This window comes from Carcharodon carcharias, chromosome 8, assembly GCF_017639515.1.
Source record: "Carcharodon carcharias isolate sCarCar2 chromosome 8, sCarCar2.pri, whole genome shotgun sequence".
In the NCBI taxonomy this organism is placed as follows: Eukaryota; Metazoa; Chordata; class Chondrichthyes; order Lamniformes; family Lamnidae; genus Carcharodon; species Carcharodon carcharias.
The window spans coordinates 163,608,791-163,628,620 of record NC_054474.1 but is presented as its reverse complement, the minus strand read 5'-3'; the positions used below and the strand labels follow the sequence as shown (position 1 = coordinate 163,628,620).

Below are 19,830 nucleotides of genomic sequence, written 5' to 3'. Positions count from 1 at the left end.
ATGTTGCGCCAACACATACCTGGAAAAACTACACCGCACAACTATATCACTCACTGCACTGCCCAGATAAACATGTGCCACAATGAAGGGAGGCCAAATGTTATTAACCTTTTGGTAAACAACTTTTCTGTAAGATTTCTGTAAGGGAGTATTGATGGCGACCTTGGCAATCGATCCCAAGTCCCACAGGACCACTTCTGCACCAATAACTTGTGTGTGGAAATGAAGGATTAAAGCCAAAAAAGAGATGCTTAGAACCAGAACAGGAGGTTGTTGGAGTATTCAAACTCTGTTACGAGCAGGTTATAGCAGAACAACAATCCCTTTGTGTCTGCTTGCATCACATCTAATCTGCTTAATTGCTCTTTTAACTGTACAAGTGTATTACTTCTCATTTATAAACAGTGCACTGTGATGTATCAAAATCTTTCTCCAACCTCATGGGGAGGATTTTTCCCTCGTCGGGTGGGCTTGGCAGGGGTGGGCGGGAAGGTGACCCCCCCCACCCCCACCCCCAATCAGGGCTGGACTGCGATTTCACGCTGGCAGGCTAATTAAGGCCCGCCCAGCATGAATCACACGTGGCAGCGCTCAGTGCTGTTTGTGTTTGGTGGGGGGAGGGGAGGAGGGCAAGAGCACAAGTTTGCACTGGAAAAGCTCCCAGAGGCACAGAGCTGCCTCAGGGAGATGAACATCTTAAAACATTAACAATATTACAAAACATGTCCTCTCATGTGGCTCTGTCAAGTGATCAAGGACATGTTATTAATCGGATGTCTTAATTTTTATTTAATTTTTAATAGCTGTTGGAAACCTCATCCCTCCTGTGGATGAGATTTCCTGAAAAATGCAAAGGCTGTTTGGTCTTTTCGCCTGCCCGCCAACCGACGGGCAGAGAAAAATCTATTTCAGTTATAACTTTAATGGCCTTAATAGGCCTTTTAATTGTTGGCAGGTGCACTGCCAACTCCAGAATGCGCCCCCAGACCGTAATGTCGCGCGACTGCACAGTAACATTGGAACACTTGCCCAATGTCATTGCATGTCATTTTACGCTCGGTCGGATGAGCACCCGCCCGATGAACTAAAAATTCTGGCCCATATTTTCCTAAAATTCTGTTTTGTTTCATAAATTTCTCCTGCAGAACAAGACAGCGCAGCAATATTGGAATTTCAGCTCCAATGGACTCCAGCTAAGTTCCAAGCCCCTACCAAGCAGACAGGCTATACAAATGAATTATTTCGGAGAATACCAAAAGCCAGGGGTGCCTCGAAACTGAAACTCAATCCACAGCCTTCAACGCTAAATCATTCTTTCCTACCATTGGAAATCCCCATCTCCTTCAATCTTCAGTGCCTCCACAGGGATTGCCTTTAACACCCAAGCGTGGTGACACCTCATCACTGCTCCCTGCTTTATTTCATCTTCCCTTTTTTCTTACCAAACTTGGTGTCCAGTCTGTTGAAGGGTCATGAGGACTCGAAACGTCAACTCTTTTCTTCTCCACCGATGCTGCCAGACCTGTTGAGTTTTTCCAGGTAATTCTGTTTTTGTTTTGGTGTCCATCACCATGGGCCTCAGATGTTCAGCTTTACCACGGCTAACTAAGTGACAGCCTCCATAGTATCCTTTCATTTCTGAGATGGCTGCAAGCCCTCTTTGCTCTACCAATGTAATATGCTTGGGTTTTCAAAAGGCCTTTGACATACTCACGACTAAAGTCGTAGCATGCAGAGTCGAGACACAAGTAGCAAAATGGCTACAATCAGAAAACAGGGTAAGGATTAAAGGTATTTACTCAGACTGGCAAAAAATGGGAAGCGGTGCTCCACAGGGATTGATGCTAGGACCACTGTTATTCACCAGCTATTTAAACAATTTAGAACCTGGAGTCAGAAGTACAACTTTAAAATTTTCTGATTGCACCAGATTGGGGGTACAGTTAAGACTGCAACAAATTCCAAGACGGCACTATAAATCGACTTGCAGAATGAATGTGTAATCAGGAAATGAATTTCACAATAAGTGTGAGCGGATACATTCTGGTAAGATGAATGAGGGAAATGAGAGTCTGAATGGGGCACAGGAGGAAAGGGACTGAGGGGTAAAGATTTGCACATCATTAGCAAGGCAAGATAATAAGACAAATACAAACAAAGCACTGGGGTCCATTTCTGGAGGATTAGAATTGTAAAGTAAGAAAATTCTGTCAAACTGGTAGAGAGCCTTGGTTAGACCATACTTGTGGAGTACCTTTCAGGTCTTCATGTTATAAAAACTGGCGAAGGTACAAAAAAGATTTACAAGGATGATACCATAACAGAGTGGCTATAAATATCAGATAGACTAGACAGGATTGGGCTGTTTTCTCTCAAAAAGAGGAGGCTGAGGAGTGACCCAACAGAGGTCTTTAATACGATGAAGGGTTGACAGGGTGTCAACATGGGGGAGGGAGTGGCGGGGGGAAGGAGAGGAGTCCAAAACTAAGCAGCATAAATATAAAGTAGTCACTAATAAATCCAATAAGGAATTCAGGAGAAAATTATCTGTATGGAGAGGGGTCAGAATGCGGAATGTCGAAGTAAATAGCTTGAATGCATTTAAGCAGAAACTAGATAACTACATGTTGGAGAAAAGAATACAATGCTGTGCTGATAGATGAAGAGGGGTGGGAGGAGGGTCATATGTATCTCTGCTAACTCTGGGGTCCGTAACCATTGGCTGAAAAAGGCTCATTGACTGGGCTTTCCACTGGGTTTTGCTGAATGTAAACAGGCACCAGGGGCAAAGCCAGATACCCACCTTCAAACAGCCAGATTGAAACCTAAGTTCAGATCTGAGTGTTGGGGGGGGAATGTCACCGTGTTACTTCTTTCCTGTGAGCCACTGTGTCATTGTATCGCCATCTCACCAATCTGCTAGTGTGGCTTAGTATGAACGCTGCTGAATCTTAAATAAAGCAGCCTGGTCCGGTGACTGCACTTCACTAGTGTAAGTTCCAGTTCATGTAATAAGACACTGTCAGTCGGAAGCAGATGGTATAATGCTTTACAGAGGCCTCCGAGGATGAAGGACTGGAAGGGTACAGGAAACTAAAGGAACTGGACTGATACACACAAATAGGCTAAATAACCCTAAAAAGAGATGTGACATTCAGGCCTTGGATTGAGTTTCTTTCAAGTGCGTTGACATGAGGGTTCAGGATCTTCCCTTTGCTCCCTCCCCTGCCAGGTAGCGGAGAGACTAACCTGTGCCACAGCGACCTGAGTCTGTTGTTGCTGCTGTACGAGCTGGTGCTGGAGCAGCTGCAAGTGGTGCTGGGACGCCAGCGGGGTCGGGGAGGAGCACTGGCTGCTGGGAGGTTGTGGCAGCTGCATTGCCGAAGCCAAAAGAGCCCCATTCTTGGAATCCTAGAAAAGAAAACAGATCAAGGGCTGTTCGTTTGACACTATACATTTCAAACAAAATAAATTAAAAACAAAACTACTTCAATAAAATCCACTATGTCTACAGATATCCTCCTCTCCTCGTCTTCCTAGAGTATTTTCTCTCTGCCGTCAGGGCAACTCATCTTTCTGGGTACCCAAGAGTGTTGTCAGTGAGCTCATGCGATGCTCCATCAACACCTTCACTGCTGGTGCATTGGGCTGTGTAACATGTTTTTGCAGTTAGATTTCAGGTTTTCAGATGAAGAAATTCAACAGAGTAATCTCATGGGAAAAATGATGCATCAATGGCCCTGCCTCGACTTTGTTCCTATGTTGCAATTAAATCATTCCAGCCTAAAGAAAGCTGTCATAGGAAGTTGTTGCGATGTGAAGCGTACTGCCTGAAAGGATGATGGAGGCAGATTCACTAGGAACCTTCAAAGGGAATTGAATACACACTTGAAAAGAAGGAATTTGGTTCTTTTGAAAAAAAAACATTTTAAATATTTACCTTTTGTTGGCATCTGTGGAAGCTACTGGAGGACCCTGAGTGGGGAAACCCCGAAGCCTGGCACCTGCACCGACTGGGAGCAGGCCATCCCACTGCTAAATTGGTGTGCTTTGCCCTTGTTGTATGCCCAAAAAAAACTGGTGGAACGCATACCAATTTCCACCCCCATGAGTTAGATTCTTGGTGCACTGGCTATAAATGGGCTTGTATAATACATGCTATCACGGCCTTGATCCAATTAATTTAATTTCCTCAGGAAATGCTCTTAAGAGTTGTTCCCATGTCCCCCACAGCAATATTCCAGAATCTATGTCAAACCCTGTAGTGTACATTAGAATCCAAGGGTTCCAAATTGGACATCACTAGACCTGTTTAATGGGCACATAATGGGTACAATGTCCATACGGGTACACCACATTAAGGGAGGGGAATTTCTATACACCTAATATTGAGGGTGGGGGCATGATATGTATAGTGTAGGGTAAATTTTCTAAATCCTCACCCCCATTGAGGTAACTGGGCCCACTGTTAGCAGAGGTTTGGTACTCACAGCACTTCTGCTAACATATAGCCGCCTGCTGTAGCAATGCCAGAATATTAATGCAGCATAAGGTTCTAAGGACCTGCAATAAACTGTCAGTGAAACCACTACAGTAATAAACTGCACAGACATTATTGATCTATTAGAGTACAGAATAAGTTAATCTCTCTCTAATTAGTGTGTGATATACATGGCCTTCATGATGTCAGGCTCACTTTCTTGGATGGCTGTAGCTGCAACAAAACTCAAGAAGCTCAGCCCCAGCCAGGGGAAAGCAGTCCGCTTCACTGACCTCTCATCCACTAGTGTAATATCCCCCCTCCCCACTACTGGCATATCATAGCTGCAGAGGAACATAAGATTTCTGGAGCAGAAGTAGGCCGTTCAGTCCTTTGAGCCTACTCTGCCATTCAATGAGATAATGGCTGATCTGATTGTGGTCTCAACTCTACTTTCCTGTCTGCGCCCCGCCCATAACCCTTCACTTTCTTGTCCATCAAAAATCTGTCTAATTCTGCCTTTAATAAATTCAATGACCCAGCCACCACTGCTTTCTGGGGAACAGAATTACACAGACTAACAATCCTCTGAGAGAAAAATATTCTCCTCATCTCTATCTTAAATGGTAGACTCTTATTCCTAAACTGGTTCTAGAACCCCTGGTTCTGGTCTCTTGCACAAGTGGAAACATCATCCTAGTGTCAAAAACAAAAACAGAATGGTCATGAGGACTCGAAACGTCAACTCTTTTCTTCTCCGCCGATGCTGCCAGACCTGCTGAGTTTTTCCAGGTAATTCTGTTTTTGTTTTGGATTTCCAGCATCCGCTGTTTTTTGTTTTTATCCTAGTGTCAACCCTATCAAATCCCCTCAGGATCTTATATGTTTCAACAAGATCACCTCTCATTCTTCTCAATTCCAATGGGTATAGGCCCAAACTGCTCAACCAAAAGACATAGGCGCAGAAATTAGGCCAATCGGCCCATCAAGTCTGCTCCATCATTCAATCACGGCTGATAAGTTTCTCAACGACATTCTCCCACCTTCTCCCCGTTACCTTTGATCCCCTTACCGTCAAGAACCTATCTATCTCGGTCTTAAATACACTCAATGACCTGGCCTCCACAGCCTTCTGTGGCAATGAATTCCATAGATTCACCACTCTCTGGCTAAAGAAGTTTCTCCTCATCTCTGTTCTAAAAGGTCTTTCCTTTACTCTGAGGCTGTGCCCTCGGGTCCTAGTCTCTCCTACTAATGGAAACATCTTCCCCACGTCCACTCTATCCAGGCCTGTCAGTATTCTGTAAGTTTCAATCAGATTCCTCCCTCATCCTTCTAAACTCCATCGAGTATAGACCCAGAATCCTCAAATGTTCTCTTTATTAAGCCTTTCATTCCTGGGATCATTCTCATGAACCTCCTCTGGACCCTCTCCAGGGCCAGCATATCCTTCCTGAGATACGAGGCCCAAAATTGCTCACAATATTCTATATGTGGTCTGACCAGAGTCTTATAAAGCCTCAGCAGCACGTCCCTGCTTTTATATTCTAGTCCTCTCAAAATAAATGTCAACATTGCATTTGCCTTCCTAACTACCGACTCAACCTGCAAGGTAACCTTAAGAGAATCCTGGACTAGGACTCCCAAGTCCCTTTGCACTCCAGATTTCTGAATTCTCTCCACGTTTAGAAAATAGTCTATGCCTCTATTCTTCCTACCAAAGTGCATGACCTCACACTTCCCCACATTGTATTCCATCTGCCACTTCTTTGCCCATTCTCCTAACCTGTCCAAATCCTTCTGAAGCCTCCCCGCCTCCTCAATACTACCTGACCCTCCACCTATCTTTGTATCATCTGCAAACTTAGCCAGGATGCCCTCAGTTCCTTCATCTAGATCATTAATGTATAAAGTGAAAAGTTGTGGTCCCAACACTGACTTCTGCGGAACTCCACTAGTTACCGGCCGCCATCCTGAGAAGGACCCCCTTATCCCCACTCTCTGCCTCCTGCCAGACAGCCAATCTTTTATCCATGCTAGTACCTTGCCTCTAACACCATGGGCTCTTATCTTACTGAGCAGCCTCCTGTGCGGCACCTTGTCAAAGGCCTTCTGGAAGTCCAAGTAGAAAACATCCATTGGCTCTCCTTTGTCTAATCTACTCGTTACCTCCTCAAAGAATTCTAACAGATTTATTAGGCATGACATCCCCATGATGAAACCATGCTGACTTTGCCCGATTTTACCATGCACTTCCAAGTATTCTGAAATCTCATCCTTAATAATGGACTCTAAAGTCTTACCGACAACTGAGGTCAGGCTAATCGGCCTGTAATTTCCCGTCTTTTGCCTCACTCCCTTCTTAAACAGGGGGGTTACATTAGTGATTTTCCAGTCCTCTGGGACCCTCCCTGACTCCAGTGATTCCTGAAAGATCACCACTAATGCCCTCACTATCTCTTCAGCTATCTCCTTCAGAACTCTGGGGTGTAATCCATCTGGTCCAGGTGATTTATCCACCTTCAGACCTTTCAGTTTTCCTAGCACCTTCTCCTTGGTAATGGCCACCATACTCACCTCTGCGCCCCCCCCCCCCCCCCCCCCCCCCCCCGACTCTCTTGAACTTTGGGGATATCACTCGTGTCTTCCACTGTGAAGACTGACGCAAAGTACCTATTCAGTCCCTCTGCCATTTCATTGTTCCCCACTACTATTTCTCCAGCGTCATTTTCTAGTGGCCCAATGTCCACTTTTGCCTCTCTTTTACCCTTTATATATCTAAAAAAAAAACTCTTGCAATCTTCATAAGATAGGCCCTCGTCCCAGGAAAGAGTTGAGTGAACCTTCTCTGAACTGCTTCTAACACAAGTGTACCCTTTTTCAAATAAGGAGATCAAAACTGTGCACAGTATTCCAGATATGGTCTCACCAAAGTTTTGTACAACTAACTACAAGATGCACTGCAGTAACTCACCAGGGTTTTTTCAAGAGCACCTGCCAAACCCATTGCCTCCACCACCTAGAAAGGCAAGGACAGCAGGTACTCCATCACTTCTAAGTTCCTCTCCAATTAAATGACACATCATTCTCACTTGGAAATATGTCAGCAATCCTGCATTGTTACCAGGTCAAATTTCTGGAGCTCGTTATCCACTACCACTGTGGGAGCACCTCCACAACACAGATTGCATGGTTCAAGAAACTGGGTCACCACCAGCTTCTCAAGGCAATTAGAGATGGGCAATAAATGCTGGCTATGTCAGCGATGTCCACATTTGGGCACAAAGTTTTTAAAAGCAATTAAATAGCTAACTTGTTCAGAAAAGCCTATTCTTTACGACAGTAATTCAGGAGCAATTTCCAGCCCCACTGCCTTCTCTGTCCAAATTCCATAGACTCCAAGTCACAAACAAACACACTTTATAAATCCCAACTGCCTAGTCTTTGACTTTCCATTAAAGACAACACTTCTGAAACCATCGATCCGCTTGACTACACCTACACGTCCCTCTTTGACATCGTAATCCACAGCAGAACCTTTGCTCCTTTCATGGTTGATCTCCCCGGCATACCCCTCCATCTTCACTCTTTCAAGTGCAGGGGGTACTGATATGAGTAGCATAAAACTAGCTGAGCCATCCATCACCAGGTCTGGCTGGATCATATTAAGTGCTTGTGAGTCGTACTCTCCTCTGCTCAAAATTGATCACTGCTCCAGATTCATCTGGAAACCAAAAATAACCCCTAGATTCTTTTCCCCACTGTTACCAATATTCCCACTCCACTTCCTCCGTCTCCACTTCCAACAAGTGCAAGGAGTTCATGGATTGCTTTATCACTGAGATTGAGACCACCCATTCAGCTGTCTCTAGAGCCCATCCGTTGCCCATCAAGCCAATCTCCACCACCACCAACATCCACCAACGCACCCCACCCCCCCCAACACCACCACCACCACCACCACCACCCGCACAGCCTTAATCACCAACTTCCCTCATGCTGCATCTGAGCTTACCTAGTCCATGAGATTTAGGGATATGCTCAAGGAAGCAGGACCTATTAATCCAAAGACCAGCCAACTTAACTTCCTGGCCCCAAATATTAATTATAAATGGTTCCCACTCCTCAGGTACTGACCCCCCTTCCCTGTCATAAATACTAAAAACAAAACAAAATCAGCCCATCTCAAACCTTCCCATCCGCTCCAAAGCCTTTGAATACTTTAATGTTAACACCATATAAGGCATCATTAGCAAGGGAGGAGCAGACACAGTGTGAACATGAGAGGGGCAAGGATCAATTGAGTCTATTTCCAAGAGCTGGATGGCAGCTGAGAGTGAGACTCCATCCAGTGAAACTTCATGGAAGGCCCACCCACTCTGTGATGCGTTATATAAACACGCTGGGGGACCTGGACACAGGTGAAAGGTCAAGAACACAGCTTATAATCAGGAAACAAAAACACCAAGGAAAGAAACTGTGCACTATCCAACCAAGAACATTAACTATGGAGTAACATGACAGACCAGGGAATAACACTTCCCAGAACACCAGAAGTTAGACACAAGAACATCTGAGAATGATAATCCAATTTCACACTCCTGGAGCTGGATTCTGAGCTTGTCAAGCGTGCGTGTTGGGCAGACCTGGGGGCGACCAGGAAACAGTCTGCTGCCCGCGATCGGCCCCCAACCATGATTTCACACTGGCGGCCCAATTAAAGCCTGCCCAGCGTGAAACATGGCTTGTCACTGGTCGGGAAGGGCCGAGAGGGGGTGGGTGCCTGTCGGCTGCCAGGTCCAATGGCGAGCCGGCAGCCAGTTTAGAAATGGCCCCGGCAGCCCCCGGAAGGCTGCCACGGAAGAACACCTGTTGTGTGTCAGCAAACTCAAGTGATGGAGTCGAGTGCGGCTAGAGACCCCAGGTGGGAGGGTAGGTGAGGTAGGCAATCAGCACCCCCCCCCCACCCCTGGCTTTTTGGATGACTGCCTCGCTGTTCTCCTGGAGGAGGTGGCTCCCAGAAGGGACACCCTTGTCCCCAGAGACGGGAGGAGGGGGCCACCGCACCAAAGAGGGCATCGGAGGAGGTGGCAGTGCTGGTTAGCAACCATGATGTGATGCAGCGCACATGAGTGCAGAGCCGGAGGAGGTTCAATGACTTGCTGTGCTCAGGTAGGGTGAGTACTGTGTTGGCATGGGTCACTGTGCAGAAGTGTTAAGGTGTGGCCGTCTTCCTATGGACCTCAGGGGTGCTAGAATTTGAGTGCCATCTGTCAATGATGCTGGAGCTGACCAAGGGGGTGAGCCCTGGCTGCTTGGACTGAATGCCTTGCGGCTCGAAGGCCACGATTCGGAAGTGCCCTGCGAGCTGTTCCTCAGCTGGGGTTGGCCAGGCTGCAATGGCACTGCAGGTAGAGAGTGGACTAATCAATGTACCTCTGTCCTTTCAGGAGAAGACGAGCCATAACCAAGCAGTGAGGGCACATACAGGCGGAGGCCCGTCCAACCTGCTGCTCAGCTGGTTCGAGCAGGACACCCTCGAGTTCCACATGCAACTGGGTGTGGAGAAGCAGGGGTGCCAGATGAAAGTAAGAGCGCAGTGCACAGAGGTGAGAGTTTCGGATTGTGCAACCATTCTAGTGTAGTGTCTTCATTGATGGGAGCCTCGAACCTGGAGTCCACTTGATCTTTGGAAAACGATGGCACCGTGATGCAGATCTCCATTGTCTCACCAGGGTGCCTGGCATGCACAGTGAGAGTGTGATGACTTTAACTAATGACATGTCCTTGTTCTTTTTAGGTTTGTCAGCACGCAATCGGTCTGTGGACCCCAAAGGGACACCCCTGATGCTGGAGGGCCACCAGGCTTCACAGGTGTCACACCCACTGAAGCAGGCACCAGTGCAAATACCAGCACCCCTGTGAGCATTACGTCAGCAGCTAGAATGTTGGTGCACATTGGTGAGGGCACCACACTCGCTTGAGGTACAGGAGGAAGCAGAGAGTGCCCAGGGCACCGGCAGTTGGAGGACTGCTGGGGACCAGGACGATGCTCAGTCGAAGGCTGATGATGAATCCCTGGCATCATACATTAGGCAGCAGATGCTGGATGTCCAGTGGGATGTGCAGGAGAATCTGGTGGAGATCCATGAGGGTATGCGTGCCATGATCTCCATTATGGAGGAGTCCATGCGGAGCGTAAGCACTGCGTTGGCCCTCATGGCTGAGCGCACTGCCTCCTCCATTGAGAGAGTGGCGACTCTCATGGAGAGACAGTTCCAGGAACAAAATCAGGAGTTCCTGGGGTTGCGCTCTGACCTGAAAGCCCTCACTCAGTCACTGACCTCAGGTAGTCAGTGTCAGTGTGGGAGATGGACAAGGGACCCGATATCCCAGCTAGGTGCCCGACCATCAATGGTGAGCAGGGAGGTCCAAAGCAACCTCATGTTGGCGTACGTGCTGGTTGTCGTCTCTGTGAGTTCCTCTCAGGATGCTCTGGATGATGGCAACAGCTCCGCCGTTCCTCCACTAGTCGCATCTGATGAGGCTGTGATGTCTGGGGAGATGCCAGCTGTGGCACTGGCTGCTCCCTCCCAGACGGGGCCAGCACAGGCTCCACTGGCCAGAGGACGAACGCCAAAGTCATCAAGGCCAACAAGACAGCAGAGCCAGCGAGGAGGCTCACCAAGACGTAGCACTTGGAAATGTAAGTTAAAGGCACCATGAGCACAAGAGGGACAGTTCACGGGTGATTTTCTGTTCATTTATATTTGGTTTATCTTTACTGGTCTGGGAATGAAGACCAGAGAAGATTATGTAAATTTTTTTGGACCGTCAAAATGAGATAAATTTTGTTTTTGTCTTGGTGCAGGATGTGAGTAGCTCTAAGCTTTATTGCACAGGCACTGAGTGGACTTTGAAGTCAAAGAAAAGGGTAATTTCAGACATCCGGATGTAGGCGGCAGCCCTGGCATGTGGCTGAAGCTGATCATTGGCAGCCTAGCTGAAGAAGCATTGGATCAAGGCACCCGTGCTGTCCCTGTCTCCCTGGAGGTTACCGAGGTCTGCCTTCACGCCCTCAGTGTTCTCTTCACCATGCTCCTGTTCTGACTCACCAGTGGATTCATCCGCCTGTGGCTTCTGCAGCTGCGTCAAGACCCTCTTCTTCCAGTGGGTCCCCCCTTGCCAGTGCCAGATTGTGGAGAGCACAGCATTTCACTACTATCAGTAACACCCGCACCGGGGGGTGTTGTAGTGCACCCCCTGAACAGTCCAGGCATTGGTAGTGCATCTTGAGAAAACCTTTGGTCCTCCCTATCAGCGCCCTTGTGGCAACATGGCTCGTATGGTACCACTTCTCTGCCTGTGTTCTTGGGTGGCAGAGAGGTGTCATGAGCCATCTCTTCAACAGATAGCCCTTGTCACCCAGCAGCCATCCAGCCAGTCAGGCACTGAAGAGCCTCGGCACCTTGGAGTGTCTCAGGATATAAGCATCATGGGAGCTGCCAGGGTACCTTGTACAGATTTGCAGAATCTACATCCTGTGATCACACACTATCTGCACGTTCATGGAGTAGAATCTCTTCCTGTTGACGAAGGCACCTGGCTGACCCGCTGGCGCCTTTTGGTCACATGTGTGCAGTTGATTGCATCCTGGACGGGGGGTAACCCAGCAATCACTGCAAGGCCTCTGGCTCACTTGACCTGGCTGGTCTTGTCTATACGGTAAAGAATAAAGGTCAGTACCCGCCTGAACAGAGCTTCTGTCACCAGCTTGATGCAACTGTGGACAGCTGATTGGGACACTCCACACTGATACCCCACTGACCCCTGGAAAGAGCCGGTGGCACAGAAGTTGAGGGCCACTGTGACCTTCAGAGCCACTGACATGGGGTACCCACCCACCCAATTGGAGCTGATTTCAGGCCCAATCATCTGACAAATGGAGGTCACAATCACTCTTGAGAGGCGGAGACTCCTTCAGCATTGCGCCTCAGACATATTGAGGTAGCGGCATCGCTGTCTGTAAGCCCTGGCAGCAGGATAGTGGCATCTTCTGCGGCCTCTTCTGCCTTGAACTACCTGCTGGCCCTGCAGCCCTTGTGCCTGCGCCTCTCCTCCCAAAGGTCACTCTCCTGGAAGCTGCATTGGGACACCTGGCCTCCTCTCCCTTCTGCCCCTCTCTTCCTGCTGAGAAGAGGTGCTACCAGTGGAGACCACAATCCCCATTACCAGGACAACGGAAGGCTGTCTGATACCTGGAAGGGTCCACACAGTCTGAATACTCCAGGGTCCTGGGAGACACCAAGGATCCCTGAAATGAAGCCTGGAAATGCTAAGAATGAAGCCCCAAACAGAAATGAAGCTGCCCAGTACCAGTAAGTCACCAGCAGCAAACAATGTACCAAACTGCCCACTACTGACACTAGTAATCCTGCTCACCCGTGGATGAGGTTTTTGAAAATGTTGGCGGGTGCTTGCCCATTCTGCCTGTGCGGCAAGTGCGAAAGCACACGGGCAACAACAAATCGCCATCAATTGGGTTTTAAATGGCCTTAAGTGGCCTCTTAACTGATGGTGGGCGCGGCTCCGACACCCAATCGACCCTGCCGGCTGAAGTATTGCGCGAGTGCGCGATGAAGTCACTCGAGGTCATTGCACACTATTTTATGCCCGATCTGGTCGGGGGTGCATGCGCCCGTGAGACATAAAATTCAACCCCTGTTGGGGGTCCTTGACGTCTGACAGCACGTATTGGAAATTGTAGCACAAGCTAGAATTTCTGAGCGTGTGCCTTGGATGAAGTTGGTGCACTCCCTGGTTGGAGAGGAGGGTCAAATAATTACCCTATTGGAGAAAGAACACTTACAAATTAAAAAACTAATCAGTAAAAGAACCTACAATGACGGCCTCAATGCCTCACCAGTGACATGGACTAGGCATGTTTCAGTCACTGTACTGTACAGATGGGTGTTTGCAAGTTGATGGAGGTCCTGTACCACGTTTTGTAAATCCGTAGAGCACGCTCTCCCAACCTCTCCTGCAGAAGAATCAAATAGCCTGAGGAAAAAGGACCAAGGAAGTAATCAACAGGCTGCTGAGCTTCCTCAGTGCCAATTTATTGCCTGAGAAAATTAAGAAACTTTCTCACCCAAATGGACCTGAAGGTGCATTTATTTACCTTTGAATCCAATCTGCCCACAAAGAACAAGGGGTGTGTGTGCGCATGCACGCGCGCTACATTTTGTACCATTGCCAAAGAGGATGCGATGACCAGGGCCTGCAGCTACTACACTTGATGCTCCTTAAATCCCATTGTTTTTTCAGAAAGATTCTGCCCAATGTGTTTCCTGTGGTAAAGTATTCCTGTCATTAGAAACCAGTGCTTTGTGTGTGGGGGCATTTTATAATAAGGTAAGTAATAAAAATTCAATAATGCTATTTATAAGAACTTTCCGGATTTGCACATTAAACTTGCCACCGAAAGTTAGGGCTGGAACATAACAATGTTTTTGATGTGATAATTATTATTGCAATGCCAATCAACCTCTCTGGCCCAGAAAGGGAACAATTTAAACTGTTTAATCTCATTTTTACATGGAATCTATTGTTGTTTAGAAATTTAAAAAATGTCAAATTTAAAATGCTAACATTTTTTATTACTTTTCCTTTCTGTCATTTTGTTCCGCCTCTCTGAATCTAATCTTCCTTTCCTTCTCTTTATTCTTCTGTCTGTATCTGATTTGACATTGAATTCATTACCTTTAACTCACTTTCTTCTCTGTCCTTCCACTGCTTCATTCCAAAGCCTCAAATCTTGGACCTTGTTGTCTGCTTTGTTGCTGGAAATAGTGAGCAAAAAGGCCCAATTTCGCACAGCCATTTTTGGTACATGAAATGCATCCAAGCCATATTAGCTCTGGTAATAATCGGACCTCCCTGGTAGCGAAAATAGATGTTTAGGACCCAATTTAGGGGCCTCACTAGGATATTGGCCTGCGTTGAGCAGAGCAGGCACTGCTCACTTCTTTAGCTTCTTCTGTGGCCTAAATCATCGTTCATAACATGATCATAAATTGGGGTCCTTCTACTAGACCCACGACATGGGCCGCTGCTGGCCCATGCTCAGCCCCTTCTCCATCCCAGGACTCACCTGAGGGCCACTGCTTGCGTGACACTCAACTCAGATTAGAACTCCACCGACCAGCAAGCTGCCCAACAGGAACCTGTGGCTCACCAGAGCTCAATTTTGGATGAGTTTAGAGTCTGGCATGCCCGCTGAGCTCACTGCCCATTCCACAACCAAAAACGGGCCTGAACTAGTTTGTAAGCCAATGCATAACTCTGCCTTGAAAATGCAGATTTGTGGTACTTTGATGCTACAAAGTACAATTGAAAAATAAACAAGGGAGGCGGCGGATGGGTTCGTTCAAAGGTTAGTTGCCCATCAGGCCAAACAGCAGAGCCCTGACTTTCATCGTGCACAGTCAATCAAGGGCCCACAGACGTTGGCCTTGAATTTTTCAGTCAGTGTGCGGGGGTGAGCCCGACACACTGGCGTGTAAAATGACGTGTGCCCCAACACCATTGTGCTGTCTCGCGATGTTTCATTCGACGGGCCCGCGCCGGAGTCGGCTGCGTGCCTGCCGATAAATGATGAGCCTATTAAGGCCATTAACGAATTAATTAGTGTCATTGTTAGCGCTGCCCGTCCAACCTTAAGGCTGACGGGCAGGCGAAAAGGCCAAGCGGCCTTTACGTTTTTAGGAAACCTCGTCCACGAGCGGGATGAAGTTTCCTAAAGCTTCTAAGAATCAAATGAAAAAGTTTTCTGAAATATAAAAACACGTCCCATCTCATGTGACACGGTCACATGGGGGGACGTTTAATCATTTTCCCCCTCCATTTATTTATTTATTTCAATAACCTTCAATCTCCCTGAGGAGCACTGGTCCCAGCTCTCCTTCCTCCCCCCTCCTTCACAGGTAGCGCTGAGCCACTCGCGTCGTACACTGGACGGGCCTTAATTGGCCTACCCGCGTAAAATGGCAGCGCGGAGCCAATCGCAGGTGGCGGTCAGCTCTGCAACTGGCCCCGCCCGCTCAGGCCGACTGAACAATTCAGGCCATTGTGATTCTGGACTTCCTGTGGGCCGAATTCTATGTCCCGTGGGTGATATTTCACTCGGCGGGCACGCGCAAAAAGTCAGAATTAAGAGGACAATTAAGCCCATTAAAGGGGCAATTGTCTCCGATTTTTTTGTGGCCCGTCCAACCTTACAGTTGGCGGACAGGCGAATCAGCCGGGCGGCCTTTGCATTTCTCATCAAATCTCATCCAAGGGCGGGGTGAAATTTCTGTTATGAAATAAAATAAAAATAAATATCTGTATCAGCTATAATTTCAGCTGATTGATTGATTGTGATGCATGGACACTTTTTTGCAGCTTTTTCAACCTTTATTTTAGCGTTTTCAGGCCTGCAGCTCCCTGAGGGGCGGCCGTCTGCCTTCAGGGGCTTTCCCGCAGCGCTCGCCCGAGGCCAGGGAAAGGTCATCGCCTGCCCTCTTCCTGCCCCTTCCCCAGCAGCGCCGAGCTTTTCAGTGCGCGTTTCACGCCGACTGGCTAACCAGCGCGAAATCGCGGTCGGGGTCCGATTGCGGTCAGGGGCCTGTTTCCCAACCGCCCCCCCACCCCACCCACAGCCCCCAGGCCTGCCGATCGCGCGCACCCACCAAAGGTAAAATTCAGGCCTGTGGTTTGGAAATTCTTTTCCCTGTACTGTTGCAAATGGCTACTTTTGTTTCCCACCGCACCCCCCCACCAGCCGCAAACCCCCCAGCCCCCGCCGAACCCCCCCAAGTACAGCACAGCAATTTATTCCTTAAAGTTCCCAAACCCAGCTGACAGGAAAAGGCTGTTTCCTGATTGGTGAATTGTGAATAAGCCAGGGAACAGCCTTTTGAAGCCCTCCAGGCTCATGCACATTACAGAGACGAATGTCCAAAGCTGTTGAAATCGGGTGTACGCGTAAATGTGAAGATTGGAAATGGCAGGTTTGGGATCAAAGAAGCCTGCAGGGTACCTCTCCGACACCCTGTTATAGGATATGCATTTAAATTCATTGTATTTTTCCTTGCTTTGAGACTTTGGTGCAGAAGAGTAACACAGTCTCCAAACAGATAACACCGTTTCATTAGCTTAATTCTGTTTTAACTTTCAGTAGTATGAGCATAGAAAATACTCTCTAATTCCATAATGAATCAAAGAAGACAATAATTATATCCTAAGCAGTGTCAGCTTGCTTAATCAAAGTACCTGATAATTTCTTTCTTTATGAGTTTGTGCCGAGTTAATGATTTCCAGTTCAATCCCATCGCACGGTAACTCACTGGTGCTGTAGGATTCCACATCTTTGTCCACTGTCCCATTCTGTTCTGCTCCAGGTAACTGGTGACCTATTTAAAGAGAGTGGGAAAATTGGAGTGCTGTAGAGGCTGGAGCCAGTTATGAACACTGGATACACTTCCAGTTACAACTACTGGTGCTGAACGTGAAAAAGCTCCAGCCTGTTCAGTCTTTCCTGATAGTTATAGCCTCTCGGTTACAGGATCATCCTTGTAAATCTTTTTTTTTTGCAGCTTCTCCAGTATCTCTTTGTTCTTTTTATTATATGGAGACCAGAACAGTGCACAGTGTTCCAAGTGTGGTTTATACTGTATTTCATCAACATTTATCAGTTCTACTTTTACAGTAATGTTGAGTTCATCTGTTCTTATTCAACATCTGGAAATTACGGCTGCCAACTTTCAAGAGCATATTTCCTTTCTGCTTATCTCAGACCGATGTGACATTTCCAAATTACAGATGCTGTGCAGCACCTCCACACATCTGAAGTCAACCATTAAAATAATGAACATTATTTCTCCAACATCAAGTGAACCTGGCACCACTAGGCAGCAACACCTGCCCGCTGGACATCAAGGTACCTCCCAGAGGGGAAGGTTATGTTGGAAAGGCAAACCTTACCTCCAGCGAATTGTTCTCCTGTTGTCTTGTTGCTTGCACCATCCGCCTGCCCATCTGCATTTTGCTCAGCATGTTGTAAACTCAGCTTATGACAGACCTCAAAGGCCTGCCCCACTGTACGGACAATTCGCATTGCTTGGCTCTGGGGCAGAAAGATTGCTGAACTTTAGATACACTTGCAAATCATCGTGACAGAACAGTTGTTATGACCGATGCAGTTGGTAAAGCGGAGTTATTTTAAAATCCCCAGAGGGAAATTTTAAACAACTGTCATAACCAATAATTTTAAGTGTTATGTTTGAGATGCGACTCTAAACTCAGGAATTGGACCACTAGTTCTTGAGGTTTTACATTAAACTAAATGAAACATTTTATTAATTTATACAGGTTAAAATATATGTATACATGGCTACAAATTACTACTATCATAACTTTTAACAAATTCCCAAACTAATCTTCATTATGGCAATTGCAACCCATAGACTTTAAGCAGACACCAGGCAAAGCATAATCAACTTATGAATTCAAAATAAGGTTGTTTTCACTGTGGAGCCGTTTGGAGGTTTGCAGCTGCCTTTTCATCTTACATTGCCTCTGGTCTGCACACCCGAAAACTACTGAAGTTATACCTACCACCACTGATTGAATTCAAATTCTCATTGTCTCACTAGCCTCTTTGACTTTATCTTTAACAATGAAACGCCTTTCATAGTACTAATTTTATTAGTAATATAAACATATGGCTTGGTATCCGCTAGAACAGCGTCAAGTTTTCAGCCCACTTGAACGCTCTATTCAAAAAATGCAAATGCATGCTATCTCTCATACATATCAAAAATAATACATATCAAAGCACCCAGACTAGCTGGCTTTAATCCAATTAAGACATACCTGCAGACTACACCTCTATTTTAAAAGAAAAATATTTTCTAAAATATTATATACATTAATAGCTTCATGACACAGTGCTTTATAATATTACTAGAATACTAGCATTTACATAATATCTTATAACATATTCAAAAAATTTCAAGATCCTTGTAACACATTATTTGATGTCACTGTTGACAAACTTTATATGACCCAAACATTAACATGAGCAAATATGTTTGATTCCACTTTCCATTATTCTAATTATAAAGTGCATTTCATTGTAACAGAGCTGGGTGCAATGCTTTTTCACCATCGGCACCCAGCTTCAAAGCTAGCCTAGTTAGTGAAGTGAGTCCCGTCTGCTTGCTGCAAGGATCCTGAGTGAAAGGAATCTCCGCTCAGCAGTGGAAATGGCTGAGGTACACTGTTGTGTAAGAACAGATGGACTTGTTCATTCAACTTAAAGAAAAATGCAATAATGTGGGAACACAACTGCTTTAATTCAGAATTTCCTGTGGTTAGACAGCCTGGCACTCACTGCTGGGGTCCACACTTTGAGAAAGGCATCTCCCTGGGTTGTTTGTAGAAGGGGTGCCAATCAACTGAGCTGCTTTATCTTGGACAGTGTCCAGCTTCTTGAGTGTTGAGGGAGATGCACTCATCTAGGCAAGTGGGAAGTATTCCAACACACTCCTGACTTGTGCCTTGTAGCTGGTGGACCGACTTTGTGGAGTCAAAAAGTGAGTTACTCATCGCAGGATACTTAGCCTCTGACCCACTCTTGTAGCCGCTGTATTTATATGGCTAGTCCAGTTCAGTTTCTGGTCAATGGTAACCCCCAAGATGTTGATAGTGGGGGATTCAATTATGGTAATGCCATTGAACGTCAAGGGGCAATGGTTAGATTCTCTCCTGTTGGAGATGGTCATTGCCTGACACTTGTGTGGTGTAAATGTTACTTGCCACTTGTCAGCCCAAGCCTGGATATTGTCCAGGTCTTGCTTCATTTGCACATGGACTGCTTCAGTATCTGAGGAGTCGCGAATGGCGCTGAACATGGTGCAATCATCAGCGAACATCCCCACTACCCTGAGGAACTCCTGCAGTGATGTCATGGAGCTGAGATGACTGACCAACAAGCACAACCATATTCCTTTGTGCTAGGTATGACTCCGACCGGTGGAGAGTTTTCCCCTTGATTCCCATTGACTCCAGTTTTGCTAGGGCTCCTTGATGCCACACTTGGTCAAATGCGGCCTTGATGTAAAGGGCAGTCACTCTTATCTCACCTCGGGAGTTCAGCTTTTTTGTCCACATTTGAACCAAGGCTGTCATGAGGTTAGGAGCTGAGTGGCCCTGACAGAACCCAAACTGGGCATCAGTGAGCAGGTTATTGCTAAGCAAGTGCCGCTTGATAACACTGTTGATAACCTCCTCCATTACTGTACTGA

General features: G+C 46.8%; 1 protein-coding gene across 4 annotated transcripts in view; it reads right to left on the bottom strand.

Annotated features, from left to right (window-relative positions):
* Nucleotides 1–19,830, bottom strand: part of si:dkey-34e4.1 (carboxyl-terminal PDZ ligand of neuronal nitric oxide synthase protein) — a 144,873-nt gene that overhangs the window by 24,210 nt on the left and 100,833 nt on the right. For all 4 annotated transcript variants that reach the window (XR_005943689.1, XR_005943690.1, XM_041192794.1 and 1 more), the window contains 3 exons: nt 17,507–17,648; nt 16,796–16,935; nt 3,250–3,411 (listed from right to left, as the gene is read on the bottom strand). Coding sequence is in view for 2 of the 4 variants with exons in the window: in XM_041192794.1 (XP_041048728.1) it covers nt 3,250–3,411; nt 16,796–16,935; nt 17,507–17,648 (444 nt within the window). In the remaining 2 variants the exon portion in view is untranslated. The remainder of the gene's footprint in view (nt 1–3,249; nt 3,412–16,795; nt 16,936–17,506; nt 17,649–19,830) is intronic.